The 22487-nt window shown below is 41.9% G+C and overlaps 1 protein-coding gene across 2 annotated transcripts in view; it reads right to left on the reverse strand.

Annotated features, from left to right (window-relative positions):
- The window catches only part of ppm1lb (protein phosphatase, Mg2+/Mn2+ dependent, 1Lb), a 208111-nt gene extending 203307 nt beyond the window's left edge, over positions 1 to 4804 (reverse strand). The window contains exon 1 of one of the 2 annotated variants that reach the window (XM_060905850.1): positions 4010 to 4804. In XM_060905850.1, coding sequence (XP_060761833.1) covers positions 4010 to 4405 — 396 coding nt within the window. In that variant the 5' untranslated portion in view covers positions 4406 to 4804. The remainder of the gene's footprint in view (positions 1 to 4009) is intronic. The other variant, XM_060905851.1, reaches the window with a different exon arrangement.
- Positions 4805 to 22487: the final 17683 nt, after the last annotated feature.

Consider the following 22487-nt stretch of genomic DNA (forward strand, 5'->3'; position numbering starts at 1 on the left):
ATTCTTGAAGACGTTTCACCTCTCATCCGAAAAGTTTCTTCAGTTTTGTCTGACTAGTGGAGAGTTCCAAACATTCTGAGATCCTCCAGAATTCTTTAATGGTCCGGAATAAATTGAATACTACACGTTGATGGATTACTTTGTTGTTCTACGCCCTTTTTGAGGAATGTATTGTCGGACTTAAACCAACATCTGAAGAGGTGAGATCGCTCCTTTTTTTCCCCTATTTTTGCTGGCGGGATTGTCATGTGGTTGTGACGTCATCATAAACAAATCAGTTCTATTCATCCAGACGACTTCGCAACAGCGCTGTTGCCAGATTTTTCCACTCTGGAACCCGTTCTCAAAAGATTTCGTTTTGGGGCACCCAAAACGCCGGTGCCGTGTGGACGCCAGGCTGAAACGATAAACAATTTTATCAGATTCACCTGAATCTGTTGCCGTGTGGACAGGGCCTCAGTCATCCTGTAGGTGTTAGGGTCACTGGAGACTGGGTGTAAATGGTATTAGCAGCCTAGAGGGTCATTAAGGTGATCTGTAGGTCGTTGATGATATGACTCATGTGATGAGCCAACGACCCACAGATCACCCTAACGAAGCAAGGTTTCGTATTAGGCTGCTAATACCATTCACATCTGGCCTCCAGTGACCCTAACACCTACAGGATGACTCAGGCCCTGTCCACACGGCAACGGATTCAGGTGAATCCGATACAATTGTTTATCGTTGCGGCCTGGCGTCCACACGGCACCGGCGTTTTGGGTGCCCCAAAACGCAATCTTTTGAGAACGGGTTCCAGAGTGGAAAGATCTGGCAACGTTGCCGTTGCGAAGTCATCTGGATGAGTAGAACGGATTTGTTTACGATGACGTCACAACCACATGACTGAGTGCTTCACGCCGGGTAGAAGTGTAACGAACTCGATGCGAGTTGTCAACAAATCCTATAACTTGGTTCATGAAACGCGCTTACAAAATATTTTCACTGTGAATATTTATTGTGTAATGGTGCAAAGTGAGAGAGAGAGAGAGAGAGAGAGAGAGAATAGGGCAGAGTCAATCCCGCCAGCAAAAATAGGGAAAAAAAAAAAAAGGAGCGATCTCACCTCTTCAAATGTTGGTTTAAGTCCTACAATACATTCCTCAAAAAGGGCGTAGAACAACAAATTAATCCATCAACGTGTAGCATTCAATTTATTCCGGACCATTAAAGACTCCGCCTTCCGCGTAGAATCATACGTCATCCTCGCCGCCATATTGGATGGGTCAAAGCGGAGAATAAAGATGCCTCATTCATGTGCTGCGTTTAACTGTACCAACAGGTTTATCGTCCAAACGAGATCACATGGGATTACCTTTCATAGGTGAGACTGGAAAAATACTTTTCATTGTATTTGGTCATTATAATGTAATTTTACGAACAGATTTTTCTGACTTTGTGGCTAATATGAAGTCTCGCGCATAATAGTGTATGCGCATGCGTCCTTACTACTTCTATTGTTCTGGTGTCTCCGAAGGGACCGTCTTACAGCGCCCCTAGAGGTGTGGCATGTGCATTGCATCGTTTTCAGCAAGCGTTGCGTTGCCATATGGACCTGATATTTTACTGATCTGTTGCCCATGTGGACGCGATATATTTTTTTAATCACATCTCGTTGCCATATCGCGTCCAAATGGGCAACGATCAGTAAAATATCAGGTCCATATGGCAACGCAACGCTTGCTGAAAACGATGCAATACACATGCCACACCTCTAGGGGCGCTGTTAGACGGTCCCTTTGGAGACACCAGAACAATAGAAGAAGTAAGGACGCATGCGCATACACTATTATGCGCGAGACTTCATATTAGCCACAAAGTCAGAAAAATCTGTTCGTAAAATTACATTATAATGACCAAATACAATGAAAAGTATTTTTCCAGTCTCACCTATGAAAGGTAATCCCATGTGATCTCGTTTGGACGATAAACCTGTTGGTACAGTTAAACGCAGCACATGAATGAGGCATCTTTATTCTCCGCTTTGACCCATCCAATATGGCGGCGAGGATGACGTATGATTCTACGCGGAAGGTGGAGTCTTTAATGGTCCGGAATAAATTGAATGCTACACGTTGATGGATTAATTTGTTCTTCTACGCCCTTTTTGAGGAATGTATTGTAGGACTTAAACCAACATCTGAAGAGGTGAGATCGCTCCTTTTTTTCCCCTATTTTTGCTGGCGGGATTGACTCTGCCCTATTCTCTCTCTCTCTCTCTCTCTCTCTCTCTCACTTTGCACCATTACACAATAAATATTCACAGTGAAAATATTTTGTAAGCGCGTTTCATGAACCAAGTTATAGGATTTGTTGACAACTCGCATCGAGTTCGTTACACTTCTACCCGGCGTGAACCACATGTGGTTGTGACGTCATCGTAAACAAATCCATTCTACTCATCCAGACGACTTCGCAACGGCGCCGTTGCCAGATCTTTCCACTCTGGAACCCGTTCTCAAAAGATTTCATTTTGGGGCACCCAAAACGCCGGTGCCGTGTGGACGCCAGGCCGAAACGATAAACAATTTTATTGGATTCACCTGAATCCGTTGCCATGTGGACAGGGCCTGAGAGTGTCAACGACCCATGTGACCTCAATGACTCTCCTTAGGTTTGCTTTTGGTCCACCAGAGGTTAAATACCTGGAACTCCCCAATAGGTCAGACAGAAATGAAGAAGCCTTTCGGATGAGAGGTGAAACGTCTTCAAGAATTTCAAGCAAGTCCAGTTGTCTTCTTTAAGCACCTACGGAATTACAGTAGTGGTTTCCTGTTGCCTTCTACTGGATTATTATAGGAGTTTTCTCCTTTCAACCATTCACACATACATTCACACCTATGGACAATTTAGAGTAGCCAGTTAACCTAACCTGCATGTCTTTGGACCATGGGGGAAACTGGAGCACCTGGAGAAAACCCACACAGAAAGACCCCCATCAGCCATGGGCTTCAAACTCGGAACCTTCTTGCTGTGAGGCGACAGTGCTAATCAGTACACCACCGTACCGCCCAATGTAGAAATCCATCCATTATCTGTAACCACTTATCCTGTGCAGGGTTGTGGGCTGCAGCTGACTATGGGCGAGAGGCGGGGTACACCCTGGACAAGTCACCAAGTCAGTCATCGCAGAGCTGACACATATGCCCCTTTTCCACCAAAGCAGTTCCAGGGCTGGTTTGGGGCCAGTGCTTAGTTTCGAACCAGGTTTTCTGTTTCCACTGACAAAGAACTGGCTCTGGGGCCAGAAAAACTGGTTCCAGGCTAGCACCAACTCTTTGCTGGGCTAGAGGAAAGAACCACTTACGTCAGCGCGGGGGGGGGGACGGGGGGGGACGGAGTTGTTAAGACCAACAACAATAGCAAGACCGCGAAAGGTGGCCATTTTTAAGCGACGAGAAGCAGCAGCTGTACAAACGCAAAGTCATCCACTATTATTGTTATTGCTGCTTCTTCTTCTCCGTGTTGTTGTTGCTTCGATGTTCACGCCAAGGTTTATGCAAACGCAGCAACGTAACTGACGTATACAGTGACGTAATGACGTGGCTCCCCTTAGCACCCCGAGCTATGGAAAAGCAAACTGGTTCTCAGCTGGCTCCCAAGTTGAACGAGTTGTGAACCAGCACCGGCCCCGAACCAGCCCTGGAACTGATTTGGTGGAAAAGGGGTAACAGAGACACACAATTATTCACACTTACACTCAATTTAGCCTAACCTGCATGTCTTTGGACTGTGGGGGAAACCGGAGCACCTGGAGGAAACCCATGCAGACACGGGGAGAACATGCAAACTCCACACAGAAAGGCCCTTGCTGGCCACTGGGCTTCAAACCCAGAACCTTCTTGCTGTGAGGCGACAGTGCCACCGTCAATGTAGAAATCATAAAATAAAAATATCTAGTGCATAAGACTTTTGCGTGTTAGAGAAAGTACAGTAGAGTAGAGTAGAGTAAAACCCAAATATAGCCCACCTCTCCACCATGCCCATCAAAAATCCCGAAAATAGATGGGTGGCTCCGGTTGACCGGGTCGGTGAGCACGGAGAAGCGGTCCTCCATGTGGTCTCGGCGTCCCTGGATGGCGTACACGGCGACACCGGGGCTCTTCAGCTCCCAGCTCTTGGAGAACTCCGCCTCGGACAGGTCCAGGCCGAACCGCTCGTGCTGCATGATCTCGGCCACTTTGCCCTTGACCATTTTCACGGCGTCGCGGCTCGACTTCACAATAGTCTTCACCTCGTCGGTGTGGAAGAAATAGCTCCATAAGGCCAGGCTTAGGCACAGCAGGAACAACGTCTCCGGTCTGAGTAAGAAATAGCGCATGATCCGGCCCAGAAGAGACAGCAGGGTCATCGTATCTCCTAGCATTTAGTCTCCAAACGCGCACAATAGAGATCACTGACCTGCCTGAGCTGTTCACGGTTTCCCTCAACGCGTCTCACTGCATCCCTGACGTGTAAACAAACAGAAAGGTCTGACACTTTGTTGTTGTTGTTGTTGTTGTTTAGAAATGGGAACGCGTCGCGCGCGCGCCGGTTCCACCGGTGTGCAGCCGCAGTCCAGCGCTTTCATTTAAATAGAAATCCGCAATGAAGCGGCTCTCTGTCTTCCCCCATCAGGTGTCTTTTAGAGAATCAGATAGCAGGCAAGCAGAAAGATCTTTCTCCTTCTCTCTACACGCACACCTTCACTTCCCCCAGTACACACACGAGTGTGACGCGCAGTCATAAAAGCCCTCCAGGAGCCTGATGCAGGCTACAGAAGCACCGCTGTGGAGTCACTCAGTCAACCGTCCCTCTGAAGGGGCGTGGATTTTCATGTTTCTAGCCAATCACAGGAGCGCGGGGGCGGGGTTAAGGAACAAAGAGGCGAGGATTCAAATAAGGCTGGATTTTTGATCAAATCTGATACATTATGGAAAGTGCTCAAAAATAGAGTTACTTAACTATTAAACTAACAAACAAATAACTAAACATATTTTAAATAATTATTTAAGGGAGAATAATTATTGTCCCTTGCCACCATGTTTATTGTCTTGTATTTGGTTGTATTTAATTCTGTTTTTTAATCATTGTAGTTATTTATCTTTTTAGGGTGACCCGCGGGCGGCAAGGTGGTGTAGTGGTTAGTGCTGTTGCCTCACAGCAAGAAGGTCCAGGTTCGAGCCCCGTGGCCTAAGGGGGTCTTTCTGTGTGGAGTTTGCATGTTGTCTGCATGGGTTTCCTCTGGGTGCTCCGGTTTCCCCCAAAGACATGCAGATTAGGCTAATTGGTGGATGTGAATGGTTGTTTGTCTCTATGCGTCAGCCCTGTGATGACCTGGTGACTTGTCCAGGGTGTCTCTCACTCATAGTCAGCTGGGATAGGCTCCAGCTTGCCTGCGACCCTGTATAGGGTAAGCGGTTATGGATGGAAAAATCTGACTGTAAAATACCACTACACTTCTTACTAATGCTTGGGAAATTAAGATGATGATTTTATCTTACTGGCTGACTTACGTCCTTACTGACTTACTAACTGACTGACTTATTTACTTACTGACTTACTTACTTACTTACTAATTGACTGACTGACTTACTTATTACTTACTTACTGACTGACTTATTTACTTACTGACTCACTGACTTACTTACTTTCTGACTAACTTACCTACTAACTGACTTACTGACTGACTTACCTACTAACTGACTTACTGACTGACTTACCTACTAACTGACTTACTGACTGACTTCCTTACCGATTGACTGACTGACTTACTTTCTGACTAACTTACCTACTTACTGACTTAAGGCCAATTTATGCTGACAACCCAGTCCTCGCAGATAGTGTCGCAGATGGCGTCTTTGTAGCCCCCCCACCTTCGCAGACGCTCTGTGCGCACCTCCCAAAAATTGTGACCACCGCAGAAGCCTCGCAGACAGCGTCGCAGACAAGAGGGCTCTGATTGGTCCACTCTACATCCGCTGTACACGCACTTCCGCTTCCCTACTTTCCCGGTTTGTTTTGTTTTCGCGACCACCATTTTTAAAAACACGAGCGAAGATGGAGCAGCACGAAGAGCGGTTGATCGAGGAAGTGAGGAAGTACGTACATCTATACGACTCCAGTTCTAGTCATTATAAGTAACCGGAGGATAAACACTCCACTAACCACACCCACCAACTACTCCTAGTGATTTCGTGACTTCGCGCCCCCTTGCATTGTGGCGGTGAATAACATCGCGCACGCCTATTACTCCCCGCTCAACGATAAATTACAACTGTCTGCGAAAAGCTATCTGCGAAAGCCTTATTGCAAGAGCATGCAGAGGCCCTTACTTACCTATTTACTGACTGACTCACTGACTTACCTACTTACTGATTGACTGACTTACTGATTTACTTACCTACTAACTGACTTACTGACTGACTTACTTACCGATTGACTGACTGACTTACTTATTACTTACTTACTTTCTGACTTACTTACTGGCTGACTTACTGATTTATTTACTTGCTGACTCACTGACTTACTTATTTTCTGACTTTCTGACTAACTTACCTACTTACTGACCGACGTACCTACTTACTGACTTACTTACTTTCTGACTTTCTGACTAACGTACCTACTTACTGACTAACTTACCTACTTACTGACTGACTTACTTACTGACTGACTGACGTACCTACTTACTGACTGACTTACTTACCTACTAACTGACTTACTTACTTACTGACTGACGTACTTACTTACCTACTTACTGACTGACTTACCTATTTACTGACTGACTCACTGACTTACCTACTTACTGATTGACTGACTTACTGATTTACTTACCTACTAACTGACTTACTGACTGACTTACTTACTTACCGATTGACTGACTGACTTACTTATTACTTACTTTCTGACTTACTTACTGACTGACTTACTGATTTATTTACTTGCTGACTCACTGACTTACTTATTTTCTGACTTTCTGACTAACTTACCTACTTACTGACTTACTGACTGATGTACCTACTTACCTACTTACTGACTGACTCACTGACTGACATATTTACTGACTGACCTACTGACTTAATTACCTACTTACTGACTGACTTACTTACTTTCCTACTTACTGATTGACTTATTTACTTACTGACTCACTGACTTACTTACTTTCTGACTAACTTACCTACTTACTGACTTACTTACCTACTAACTGACTGACTTACTGACTGACATACCTACTTACTGACTGACTTACTTACTTACCTGCTTACTGACTGACTCACTGACTTACCCATTTACTGACTGACTCACTGACTTAATTACCTACTTACTGATTGACTGACTTACTGATTTACTTACCTACTAACTGACTTACTGACTGACTTACTTACTTACCGATTGACTGACTGACTTACTTACTTACTTACTTACTTACTTACTTACTTTCTGACTTACTTACTGACTGACTTACTGATTTATTTACTTGCTGACTCACTGACTTACTTATTTTCTGACTTTCTGACTAATTTACCTACGTACTGACTGATGTACCTACTTACCTACTCACTGACTGACTCACTGACTTACATATTTACTGACTGACCTACTGACTTAATTACCTACTTACTGACTGACTGACTTATTGATTTACTTCCTTACTTACTGACTGACTGACTTACTTACTGATTGACTGACTTACTTACTTACTTACTTACTTACTTACCTATTTACTGACTTACTCACTGACTTACTTACCTACTTACTGATACTTACTTACTTTCTGACTTACTTACTGACTGACTTATTTACTTACTGACTCACTGACTTACTTACTTTCTGACTAACTTACCTACTAACTGACTTACTTACCGACTTACTGACTGACTTACTTAATTACCTACTTACTGACTGACGTACCAACTTACTGACTGACTTACTGACTGACTGACTTACTGATTTACTTACTTACTTAGTGACTGACTTCCTTACTTCCTTACTGATTGACTGACTGACTTACTTATTACTTACTTTCTGACTTACTTACTGACTGACTGACTTACTTACCTACTAACTGACTTACTGACTCACTGACTTACTTACCTACTTACTGACTGACTGACTTACTGATTTACTTACCTACTAACTGACTTACTGACTCACTGACTTACCTACTTACTGACTGACTGACTTACTGATTTACTTACCTACTAACTGACTTACTGACTGACTTACTTACTTACTGACTTACTTCCTTACCGATCGACTGACTGACTTACTTATTACTTACTTACTTTCTGACTTACTTACTGACTGACTTATTTACTTGCTGACTCACTGACTTACTTACTTTCTGACTTTCTGACTAACTTACCTACTAACTGACTGACTGACTTACCTACTAACTGACTTACTTACTTAACAACTTACTGACTGACGTATCTACTTACTGACTTACTGACTGACTGACTTACCTACTTACTGACTGACTCACTGACTGACTTACCTACTTACTGACTTACTGACTGATGTACCTACTTACTGACTGACTGACTGACTGACTGACTGACTTACTTACTTACTTACTTACTTACTTACTTACTTACTTACCTATTTACTGACTGACTCACTGACTTACTTACCTACTTACTGACTTACTGACTGACTTACTTATATCCATCCATCCATCCATCCATCCATCCATCCATCCATCCATCCATCCATCCATCCATCCAGTGATAATAAGGGTGTAGTATGTGTAGTGTTCATACCTTTTATAATGCCGAGGTCAGACTACACAATATTCTTGCCTTTTCTGATGGTCACCATGTCAGGTTAGGATCAGAAATCATAATGCCATAACTTCTTGCTGTGTCTTGGTTGGGTGACTGGCAATGCTACAAGTTTGCCCCTGACCAATCACTGTCAATCATGGCTATCAAGGAACACGTCGTATGAGTTGTCAGACTAGACGAGAAAATACAAAAAATTCTGAGATGCTAGACTTTTCATCAGGGTATCATGGGCTGTTCCAGATGCCACATCGCTGTTCTTTGATTATGTCACACATTTTGCCTGTTTGTCATTTCCAGTGTTTAGACCTGATGCTGGAAATTTGTCAGCCATGACAAAATCGTGCTAACATCAGGCTGCATTTGTGTAGAATAAAACACAAGGGGATGTACTGTTCAAAGAAAATAACATCATTCAAACAAAGATGGGGTGGTGTGATGAGGCCAGACAGGAACACCCCAAACAAAGTGGATTATTTTCTAATAATGGTGCATCATGAAGCATATTATTCCTCTTATTGCTAACAATTTGAATATTTCATTCATTATTCATTAATGCCATTTAGCAGACACTCTTATCCTGAGCGACATACAACACACCCAGAGCAATCTGGGGAGTAGTTGGGGGTCAGATGTCTCGCTCAAGGGCACTTCAGCCATTCTTGCTGGTCCAGGGAATCAAACTGGCAACCATTTGGTCCCAAAGCAGTTTATCTAACCATTAGACCATGACTTCCGTCATTTAGTAATGGACCACAACTCATACTCGTAATACAACTTTTTATAGTTACATTTAATGTTGTGGAATGTCTGTCCATGAGACAAGTTAGTTCCAGTTATCGCTTATCATATTATGATATAATAGGGTGGCACGGTGGTGGAGTGGTTAGCACTGTCGCCTCACAGCAAGAAGGTTCTGGGTTCGAGCCCAGTGGCCGACAGGGACCTTTCTGTGTGGAGTTTGCATGTTCTCTTCCGTGTCTGCGTGGGTTTCCTCCAGGTGCTCCGGTTTCTCCCACAGTCCAAAGACATGCAGGTTAGGCTAACTGGTGGCTCTAAATTGATCATAGGTGTGAATGTGAGTGTGAATGGTTGTTTGTCTCTATGTGTCAGCTCTGTGATGACCTGGCGACTTGTCCAGGGTGTACCCCCCCTCTCGCCCATCGTCAGCTGGGATAGGCTCCAGCTTGCCCGCGACCCTGCACAGGATAAGTGGTTATGGATAATGGATGGATGGAACATCCACTCTACCGTACAAGTCCCTTAGGATGGTCTCTAGGGTAAAGGAGGCTGACAAATTGTGTAGAGGAACAGATTATTCTATACCTGTATATCTGCAAAGTGACCTAAATATAAGTGTACCAAATATAGTGTCTGAGTGTGTGTATAATAAAACCTCGTATTGTAACTGTATTGAAGGGCAGGCTGTGTGGTGAAGGATAAATTAAATGACATAAAATAGAAGGCTTTCTGTTGACAGATGAGCTCAAAACTAAATTTAGTTCTAAAGTAAGATTTTCCAGTAACCAAGCTTTTGGTGATGTAACTGTGAAATAAGGAACTGTGAAATAAGGACCAGAAATAGACCTCGGGAAAGAAAAAAAAAGAAAAAAGAAAGACACTCTTGAATTCTCATTTGAATTGGAGAAAATCTGCACCTGGATACTTATCAAGTGCAGAAATCATTTAAACTGATGAAAACGTGATTAGTTATGGATCACGGCAAAGAAAATGGTTTCGTGTCTTTTTATGAAACCTAGCAGCATATACAGTAGGAGTATAATATAACAAGATGTCGCCTATTTATTTTGCATGAAAGGATAGTGAGATGAAGATAAGAAAATGTCAATTGGATGGGATTCGGATGCATGTTGTATGCTTTGTAGCCACCTAGCATAAGCATAACCCCATAGCATAATGGATGCACACTTGGCTACAGATTAAAGGCTACAAAACTATTCAAACAGTTTATATCTGGTATACAGTCCTGTGCAAAGGTATTCGGCACATGTAAGCCAAAAATGGCTTAAAACATAATGAAATGAAATGTTTCAACATTAAAAAAAAATTATAAACAGTAATCAGTAAGCCATAATAAATTAAACGAAATTAATACTTGGTGTGAGATGACCCTTTGCTTTAAAAAAAAAAAGGAGTCGGAGGTACAATGAGTGCAGTTTTATAAGACAATGAGCTGTAGGTTTTACTGAGCATCTTGTGGAACCAGCCACAGTTCTTCTGGACACATTGACTGTCACACTCGCTTCTTAATTTTGCACCAAAAATTTTCCAGTAGCCTTCATTATGTTTTCTGTTTTAATCTGAAAAGTGCTCTCTTATGCAATATGCTGCTCAGATACAAACATTTGTTTTCTGTAACATTTTATTTTGTGCTGGAAAAAAAATGAACGAACATTTGGAACACTAAAATGTTTTTGTACTGACTTGATAATGTAGAAGTCATAAAATAGAACTCTACAACAAAGTTTATATGATAAAAAAACAACAACAATTGGTACTTCAGTTTCAGGCAACAAAAAGAAAGGCCTAGAAGACATTTCACCCTTGAAAATTTGGACCTAAGCCAGAAAAAAGGGCCCGGCCATTTACAGAAAGCATTCCAGAGTAATGGGGTGAAGAGTATGAGAGCTGCCTACCCTGCAGGACACAACACATAAATGAATGGTACGTAGTGTCGTTCATACTTCTCACAGCATCTCGAAAGTTATGGGCCATAAAAATGTGCCTTCAGGAAAAACAGGTCAACGTACAAAATTTGCATCTAGCTTAAATAAGCGCAAAGGAACAACACCTCAGAGCTGTGCAGTCTTGTCGAGGTCTGTTAACTACGTGTAAATGAGACAATGAGAGTCAGAAACATGTGAGAATAAAATTGTCTGAAATCAAAACACTCCCTACCCCATTATACAGACACAAATAAACCTATATTTTTACTCCAAAGTAACTTTAAAGGTAGACTGCCTTTCAGATTTTCAAGTGTAGGTCATAAAAATAATTTTCCTGACAATCAATTATTTTTGTTTAGTGGACCGAAAACTACTGAATTCGAATCACAGACTTCCAATTTTATTATTATTTTAAATAGAACAATTAATGAATTTAGGGCCATGTGGCCCTAAATTCTCTGCTATTTTTTCCTGCTTCACCATGACCCAATTCAAGATACTACGTCATGCATCACATGGTGGGCTTTCCCTGTTCGCGTAAGGCATTGTGGGATACAAATTTGAAACAGGAGAGAAAAATGGAGGACGTGAGTGTGCGAATGAAACGTGAAAGATCGACTACACTAATGGAAAGCGAGAAGGAAAGACATTATGTTATATACGAAGGAAAGGAAATGCAGGACATTTGGTTACTAATAAATAAACTAATAAATATCAGCGCTCAGCGAGCACCTCGATGTGATCAGCTGTTCATTTAGCGACAGAATGATGGAACTGTCAGTGCACCATCAAGGTAAACCTGCGCACACACACACAGACTTCCTCTGTCTGCCTGACTGCATGAAGCGAGTGATTTCATGCACATTATTTGCTCGGGAATCCCCTCAAATGAAATAATTTCCAAACCACAGAATGGCCTGGGTTTATTTATTTTAAAACAATTTTTTAAAGATATTGCAGAAATAAACATACATCACAATGACTACATTTCAGAGGGAACTAAATTTCACTGATTTTATGAAATCGAAAGGCCATCTAGCTTTAAAGGTGTAATCAGTGATTTTGATGGAAATGAGCCAAAACCATCGTCGTCGTCATCACCACTGAACTGGCCAGAATTGCGGTAGTAGTGTGGCCAGTTCCTTTCTGTGCACACACACACACACACACACACACACACACACACACACACACACACACACACACACAGATTCACACCGATGAGCAATTAATACTTCATTTACACATAGCCGGGTATTTATGAAAACGGGTATCTTCTCCTTCCCCTACTAGAAAATAATTCCATTAACACAATGCTCAAAAACAGCCAGGGAAGGCTGTCAAAAACATGTCAAACAAATAGAAAGCCAACCAGAGATCTGAAAGCCAAGGAGGAGGGACCATCAGATCACAATGCTAAAACTCCGTTTTCCCCATAACATGGAGAAAACTCCGTTTTCCACTATTTACACACAGGCATGAAAACGGAGTTTTCACAAATCTCCACTTTGGCCTGAGTTTCCAAAAGCAGCCGTTTTCAGTGACTGAAACCTCCGTTTACGTGTAAATGATGGGTGCAACCGTATAAATAAATATCCGTTTTTATAGATACCCGGCTACGTGTAAACGCAGTCTTAGAGTAGTCAGTTAACTGCATGTCAGACTAAGCCGCTAAGCGGGTAGCCAAAGAGGGCAAACCTTGTGTAAGTGTTTCTAAATCACACATTTATTCAACATTTTCTCATTTTACTTGTGCCAGACTTCTTCAGTGTGGACCTGATGGCAGGTCCGCTCTGACGGCTTCGGCCATCAAAGTTTCGAGAGAAGAATTAGAGCAGTGGTTTCCCGTTGCCTTCTAATGGATTATTATAGTGGTTTAGTCAGTTAACCTAACCACACGTCTTTGGAGAAACTGGAGCACTCAGAGGAAACTGGGTTCGAACCCAGAACCTTCTTGCTGTGGGGGCGACAGTGCTAACCACTAAACTACCGTGACGACTGAGGCAAAATCAACTCTTTTAAAAATCCAAACAAATCCAGTCGACCCGAAGTGACTCCCAAAACACATGCATTCATTGACCAAGCTGTAGCGTATCAGTGCAGGTAAAACAAAGCCAACTTTCAGCCTTTCAGTGGAAATTAGTTCATACTTGCTCAGAAAGCTCAGAAGTCGGTGGAATAATTTGCCACAGACTAATTTGCATGTTCGTTGAATCGTCATGGTCGTTTGCATATCAAAATGTTGAAACGAAGAAGGAAGATTTTCTGAAGATGTGTAAATTAGAATAAAGTTTTATCAGAACAGAAAATAATAAATTGTAACTTATTACATTGTTATTATGTATTACTTCTTAGATGTCTTCTTTGGTCATGGCACTATGTTAGTGATTTAGTGTTGATTCAATGCATTTTATCAGAAACTATTACACACACACAAAGAAAAGCAGCTGCATTCATGATTTCCAATTTTTATTAAAAGTATTAAGTCTGTAATGTGGGCGGTACGGTGGTGTAGTGGTTAGCACTGTCGCCCCACAGCAAAAAGGTCCTGGGTTCAAGCCCAGCGGCCGGCGAGAGCCTTTCTGTGTGGAGTTTGCATGTTCTCCCCGTGTCTGTGTGGGTTTCCTCTGGGTGCTCCGGTTTCCCCCAAAGACATGCAGGTTAGGCTAATTGGTGGCTCTACATTGACCGTAAGTGTGAATGGTTGTTTGCCTCTGTGTCAGCCCTGCCTCTCACCCATAGTCAGCTGGGATATGCTCCAGCTTGCCTGTGATCCTGTAGAACAGGATAAGCGGCTACGGATAATGGATGGATGGATGTCTGTAACGCTCTTCTGGGTTCATGCTGTGCTGCCTCCTAAAAAAAACAAAAAAAAAACCCCACCCTGTGTCCAAAATCACTCACTACTCACTATATAGTGAGCTCACCATTTTGTTGTGCTGTCCGAATGTATAGTGAAAATTATTACACCCTATAAGGGACTCATAGTATCCCACAATGCATCATGAAAAGTAGTGGTCACTAACCAAGCAATACCAATATATACACCGTTTAATTCTAGTAGGTTGATTACTGCAATGGCCTTTTCACAGACCTGCCAAAAAAGACCATCAAACGACTTCAGGTGATTCAAAATGTAGCGGCTAAGGTTCTCACACGAACAAAAAGAACAGAGCACATTACTCCAATTCTAAGGTCCCTTCACTGGCTTCCAGTAAGCTACAGAATTGACATTAAAGCATTGCTGCTGGTGTACAAATCTCTAAATGGTACAGGGCCCAATTACCTCTCTGATATGTTGCAGCGGCCTAACCCAATCAGATCTACCAGATCGCAGCAGCAAAATTTACTGGTAAAACCTGTTGTTAAAACAAAGTGTGGTGAAGCAGCTTTTAGCTACTATGCTGTACAGCTATGGAACCAACTCCCAGAGGACATTAAAAATGCTCCTGCTGTTGGCAGCTTCAAATCTAGACTAAAGACCAAGCTGTTCTCAGATGCTTTCTGCTAACTGATAAATATCATCATCTTTACATGTTTTAAACTTTACTTAACTTTTACAGTCTCTGCATGTTTTAAACTTTACTTAACTTTTATTCTATTTTTATTCTGCTGTTTTTTTTACTGAACTTTTACTTCATTTTATTATTTTATTTCTACTATTGTTTAATTCTTCTTATTTTTTTCTCTCTTCTTCCCCCTTTATTTTATGTAATTTTATTTTCTATTGTTTACTGTTTTGCTTTTACCTCTGTAAAGCACATTGAACTGCCACTGTGTATGAAATGCGCTATATAAATAAACTTGCCTTGCCATCATGCATTGCAGGGCTCGAAATTCGCGGTGGTTCGGTTGCCTGAGGCGACTTAATTTTTCATTTGGCGGGTAATTCCTGTCACCCGGCTGGCTAGTTGAAAATAAAATATATATATGAAGCGGGCGGCACGGTGGTGTTGTGGTTAGCGCTGTCGCCTCACAGCAAGAAGGTCCTGGGTTCGAGCCCCAGGGCCGGCAAGGGCCTTTCTGTGTGGAGTTTGCATGTTCTCCCCGTGTCCGCGTGGGTTTCCTCCGGGTGCTCCGGTTTCCCCCACAGTCCAAAGACATGCAGGTTAGGTTAACTGGTGACTCTAAATTGACCGTAGGTGTGAATGTGAGTGTGAATGGTTGTCTGTGTCTATGTGTCAGCCCTGTGATGACCTGGCAACTTGTCCAGGGTGTACCCCGCCTTTCGCCCGTAGTCAGCTGGGATAGGCTCCAGCTTGCCTGCGACCCTGTAGAAGGATAAAGCGGCTAGAGATAATGAGATGAGATATATGAAGCGAAGATTCAGACACACCGTCAACTAAAGCCGCCACATATTAAGCGTATGCCATGTCTGTGTTCATTGATGTGTTTATCGGCAGGACGGAAAATACCGAAGAATTCTGAATCATATCGTGTACGAGTCAGGCTGTTGGTTTTTTCACTACTGCGCATCCATATAACGCATCTCGTTGAATATTGCAGTAATCACGTGTAATATTGGACCAGGTGGGTGGAGCACAGAAGCACGGCAGGCCAGAACTGAGTTCTCAATGAACTATTTATTGCTAGCTTTTCAGCCTTTTATCACTACACACACACACACGTGTTCTGGTTCGGGAGAGCTCCCTTTCTCTGCTCTCCTCTCCTTTTAAAGGGCGCGGTCACTGGGGAAGACACACAAACACAGGTTAATCTCCATCAGGTGCAATGATTCCACCACTTACCTTTCCTGACTCCGCCCTCCATTCACAGACCGACGCTTGGCCACGCCCCCGCTGCCACATCACGTTATCAAATTCAATAGATGTGGCCACATTATGGGCCATTTAAACACGTGTTTTTTTGTTGTTTACATCTACATCTGCCAAAGCTATGTTGCAATGTGGAATTTTCTGAAAGGTGTACAGAAACCTCCAGAGACGGGGACAAAGCGACCTCGGTCTGAAGAGGAGAAAAAGGCCGCCGGTAAAGCGTACGAGAAGGAGAAACGACAAAGGACTTATAAGCAAACATGGGAGCAGGGTAGGCCTTGGCTGCGATATGATTTTTATGGAATAATTAATTTTTTTCAAGTTGATTCCTAGTCAATATGAAGCTCCTAATGCTTTCTCTCTCATAAATGGTTAAATACAGAAAGCATGTTGGACATATTTTGGGTGCTATAGTCATGATAGTGAGTATATTTGTTTTCAATACTCATACACCAAGTTGCCAAGTTTTCCAATATATTATTATTTGTTGATATTATATTATGGTGCTCTGTGTTGTTCTCATTTATGTATTTAACAACAGTATCAAAATACTCAGGTCTTGAAATAAATGCATATTAGTCATGAACAATGGTAACTACTCTCTTTTGCGTTATTTTTGACAGAAGTAAAATTCATACATGAACAAATTTTGGCTAGTTGATTTTCTGTTTGGCTAGTTACTTTGGAAGGTAACTAGTCCGGCTAGCTGGTGAAAAAATATATGAATTTCTAGACGTGGATTGAAAGAAAAGCTGTAAGGAGCGTTAAGTATTTTAAATTGAGTATAGCAGTAGTTTGTTTTTCCTTATGACAACGGGCATGAGACAAATTTATGAGTTGTGGTGCAAAAATGGCAAAGATATTGTCGTCTGTTGGGGGTGAATGGACGGAGGAAGAAACGCGTTATAAACAGACATTCAAGTAAGAGTATAGAAAATAGTAAGAGAATAGAAAAAAGCTAAAAGAAAAAAGCTAAAATCGAACAAGACAGATAAAATACAAGAATAAAAGTTACAGAGCAGAGCGAGGAATTAATCAAAAACCTCAAATTTGATTTAATAAAAGGTAGTAGCAAAGAAGAAAGTATTCGGCCTTGATTTAAAAGAACTGAAAGATGCAGCAGACACAAAGTACTTTGTATTTATTAATGTGGGAAATACGCTCAGTATAATCCATCCATCCATTATCTGTAGCCGCTTATCCTGTTCTACAGGGTTGCAGGCAAGCTGGAGCCTATCCCAGCTGATTACGGGTGAGAGGCGGGGTACACCATGGACAAGTCGCCAGGTCATTGCAGAGCCAAACTCAGTATAATATGTATTTTACTTTGAAAACCCACCAGCCAACTGATCCGGCAAGTTTTAACTGTGCGGAGTAGTGTCCAAAAGTTTTTTTTTTTCATTTTATCAATGAGCTCACTGTATAGTCCTCTATATAGTAATTCCCTATATAGTGAGTAGGGAGTAGTGAATGATTTCAGACACAGCTATGGAGAAAAGTTGCAACCCTTTCACTTTTCCCAAAACCCCCCACTAAACTTACAGTTCTGTCAGCTGTCTGTCCTTTTGTGTAACTTGTACTCTGATTGGACAGCGGTTGATTACCTACTTTATTTTCTCATCTAAAAGCATTTGGGGAAAAAAGGATGATAGAGTAAATGGTCCAGCTCATTAACGTCCATTTTTTCCTGACTATATTTCACATGCGCCTTCTCAATCATGGCTGATGATGTATCATGGATGTGTTGGCAAAATGGGATGAAAACATCAGCTCTAAGGGATGTTTTGCTCTGTGTAATAATCACCTGACATGACTGTCCTTGACTGGCTGCATGACAAAATCAGAAACAAAGAAAGAAATCAGCCCCGGACTGTTAACAGTGCTTAGTTCGATAAGAATTCAAAGTCATCCACTTTATAAGTAATCCACGTCCAGACTACATTACACCATGTCAGATTAGGTGCCAGATCATGGTGCTGTAAATTATTGCCGTGAAACATTACAAGTTTGACCCTGAACAATCAGGAGAGGAGGGTCAGGACATTGTCAATCATGGCGACAGAAGGAATGTCAAAGAATGTGTGGTGAGAAAATATATAGAGGATATTACACAGTTGTGTAAAGATATGAAATTTATCTCTGAGTCATGAATGTATATTTCACAAGTGAAAATATTTTCAACACAAGAAGATAAACTAATCTTTGCACCACCATGTAATGGTGACATCATCGGAGTGGAATATTGGGATTTATTATACATACAGGACACTTTTTCCATGGAATAAAAACATGTGCTCTATTCCCTTCTAGCGGGTTTCATTCACTTGGTTTGATAGCATACAATAATGTTAGCATATCGCTTATCCTATGTGTATATGTCACTCTACCCAATGGAGAATGAGTGTTGTATATGGTTTATGATATTGCATGGTTGTCAAGACATTATGACGTCACACATCGGAGACATAAAACTTCTGCGCTAGCAAGAGATTGTGACAATTTGTAAACAAACATGGCCGCCAGGTTTGCTTTGTTAAATACGGAAGATTTTGAGAGAATTTTGAAAGAGAAAGATGTGTTGAAAGGAATGTATAATAATAACAATAATAATATTATTGGAGTTGTTCGCGCCGAGTCCTTTTTCCCGCGAGTGCCGGCGTTAATTACTAATCCTTTTTAAACTTTTTTTCTATAAATAAATTTCCAGTATCCTCTTCATTTTTATTATACTGTCGCTTTCATTTTTGTACTTTTCACTTTCGCTTTCCTTTTTCCGGTTTTTTTCCCGGTTTTTTCTCTTTCTTTTTTCGGAAGAACGCCGAGACCGGAAGCTTTCTTTTTCCCTCCTCCTGTGTAAAGTCCACAAGCGGAGGCCATCTGATCTGCTTTAATATCAACAGATCTTCATTTAAGGTACGTGAATCTTTTCATCATGGCACACCTTCAGCCTGTTCAGTGTGCTGAGTGCAGGATGTTTAGTCATTCTTCCTCCGTCACTAGCGATAGCTCTATTAGCTTTACTTGTGATAAGTGCAGATTAGTTAGCTCTCTGACGGAGAAGATTTCAGTGCTAGAAGCGCGTGTCCAGGCTTTAGAGCAGGTTAGTGAGCGTGAGAACAGTGTAGTTTCTGTTAGGGAAAGTCTGGACGCCCTAGGTGGAGTTAGCAATCCCCCAACTCCGGCATTAGAGCCCTTACAGCGGGGCGAATGGGTGACGGCTCGGCGGCATAAGCGTAGAGCCAAAGCTACCGCTGAGGCTCGCCCACGGGAGCACCACTCTTCTCCGCGTCACGTGTCGAACAGGTTTGCTCTCCTTAGTGATGCACCCACTGAGAAACCTGAAAGAGCTCTGGTTATAGGGGACTCTATCATACGGCACGTGAAATTAGCTCAGCCTTTAGGGGCACCAGCAGCTTTAGTCAGGTGTATACCGGGAGCCAGGGCGCCGGACATAGCAGGTAATCTTAGGGTCCTAGGCAAGCACAGGTTCTCAAAGATAGTTATCCATGCAGGAGCTAATGATATACGCCTTCGTCAGTCTGAGGTTACTAAGAGTAACTTTGTAGAGGTGTTTAAATTAGCGAAGGCGATGTCCGATGCTGTAGTATGCTCTGGCCCCATCCCAATGCGGCGTGGCGATGTAGCTTACAGCAGGTTATGGTCGCTGAACTGCTGGCTGTCCAGGTGGTGCTCTGAAAACAGTGTGGGCTTTATAGATAATTGGGCTAATTTTGAGGGCACTGCTGGCCTGTTAGGGCGGGACGGTATCCATCCCACTCGGGAAGGTGCTGCTCTCATTTCCTGCAGCATAGGTCATAGTCTCAGAACAGGCCTAGTTAATTTCTGACAATCCAGAGCCAAGGCCAGGGAGCAGACGAACAGGCTAAACCGACTGTCTGCTAGCTGCACAGAGTCGTCACTCAGGGCCCACTACATCGAGACTGTGTCTGTTCCCCGAGCTCAACAAAAAGGTAGAAATTTTCAGAGAGTTTGTTCCAGTAACCTAATCAATATAAAATTACATCAGACTGACTGTACAGCTGCTGCCAGCACCTTTGATCTAAAGGTGGGGCTATTAAATATTAGATCTCTTACATCTAAAGCGCTAATGGTTAATGAACTCATTACTGATCAGGAGTTTAATGTACTGTGTTTAACAGAAACATGGATTAAGCCAAATGAATATATAGCATTAAATGAAGCGAGTCCTCCTGGATACAGTTATATACACCAGCCTCGTCTAACTGGCAGAGGAGGAGGCGTCGCGGTTATTTATAACGATTATCTAGGTGTAACACACAAACCTGGTTATAAATTTAATACATTTGAAGTTCTTCATACTCATATAATGTATGTAGCCTCGAAAAATAAGTCTACCCAGTTAATTCCATTGCTTATTATTTACAGGCCCCCGGGGCCATATTCTGAGTTTCTTTCTGAATTTGCAGATTTTATCTCAGATTTGGTTATTTCCTTAGACAAAGCTTTAGTTGTCGGAGATTTTAACATTCACTTCGATAACCCAGAAGACCCTTTAAAAACAGCGTTTGTGTCCATCTTAGATTCAGTCGGGATTAAGCAGAATGTCATAGGACCGACCCATAATGGTGGTCACACCCTTGATCTAATACTAACACTCAGATTAAACGTAGACAATATAGTCATACTTCCACAGTCTGAAGTTATCTCAGATCATTGTCTCATCTCATTCAAAATATGTCTGAGTAATAATATATGCACCTCACCACGCTACTGTATTAAACGTACTTTCACGTCAACTACTGCACAGAGCTTTATAAATGATCTCCCAGAGCTGTCAACTTTGATTGGGTCACTGTTAGCCCCTGCAGAACTTGATCAGGCAACTGAATGCTTAGAGTCAACATTCCGCCATACTTTAGATAATGTAGCTCCTCTAAAAAGGAAAATGGTCAGAGACAAAAAATTAGCACCCTGGTATAATGATGACACTCGCACATTAAAACAGACCACTCGAAAATTGGAACGTAAATGGCGTCAAACAAAATTGGTAGTGTTCAAATTAGCTTGGAAGGAGAGCTTCCTGAAGTATAGAAAAGCTCTTAGTGCTGCGAGATCAACATATTTCTCCTCCCTAATAGAAGATAACAAAAATAATCCTAGATTCCTATTTAATACTGTAGCAAAATTAACCAGGAATAAGTCCACTATCAACACATGCACACCTGCAGTATGTAGTAGCAACGACTTCATGAATTTTTTCAATGAGAAAATTGAGAATATCCGACAAAAAATTCAAACTACTAATTTAAGGTTAGACAATGAAAGTGACCTTGTAGTTAACAATATAACTGTATCAGATCATCAGTTAGAATGTTTTACTCCCCTAAAAGAAACTGAATTACTTTCATTAATCTCTACATCAAAAGCCTCAACTTGCGTACTAGATCCCTTACCGACACATCTATTCAAACAGATAATGCCTGGAGTAATTGAACCGCTTCTAAGAATAATAAATTCTTCTCTTATGATTGGCTATGTACCCAAATCCTTTAAACTAGCAGTTATCAAACCCCTGATTAAAAAACCTGACCTTGATCCCTGTCAGCTGTCCAATTATCGGCCAATATCAAACCTCCCCTTTATCTCCAAGATCCTTGAAAAAGCTGTGGCACAGCAGTTATGCTCATATTTACATAGGAATAACATCCACGAAATGTATCAGTCAGGATTTCGACCTCATCATAGCACAGAGACAGCACTGGTTAAAGTAGTAAACGACCTACTGTTGGCGTCTGATCAGGGCTGTGTCTCGCTACTTGTGTTGCTTGACCTTAGTGCAGCATTTGATACCATTGATCATTCCATTCTTCTGGATAGACTAGAAAATGTTGTGGGAGTTAAGGGAATGGCCCTCTCCTGGCTCAGGTCTTATCTAACTGATCGTTATCAGTATGTTGATATAAATGGTGATATTTCTAGACGTACCGAGGTAAAGTTTGGTGTTCCACAAGGTTCTGTCTTGGGTCCACTGCTTTTTTCTCTATATATGTTACCTCTGGGCGATATTATTCGTAAACATTGTATTAGTTTCCACTGTTATGCTGATGACACACAGTTGTATGTCTCTGCAAAACCTGATGAGAGACACCAGCTTAATAAAATTGAGGAATGTGTTAAGGACATTAGACACTGGATGCTTATAAATTTCCTTCTGCTTAACTCTGACAAGACTGAAGTACTTG

Source organism: Neoarius graeffei, chromosome 23 (genome assembly GCF_027579695.1).
Source record: "Neoarius graeffei isolate fNeoGra1 chromosome 23, fNeoGra1.pri, whole genome shotgun sequence".
NCBI lineage: Eukaryota > Metazoa > Chordata > Actinopteri > Siluriformes > Ariidae > Neoarius > Neoarius graeffei.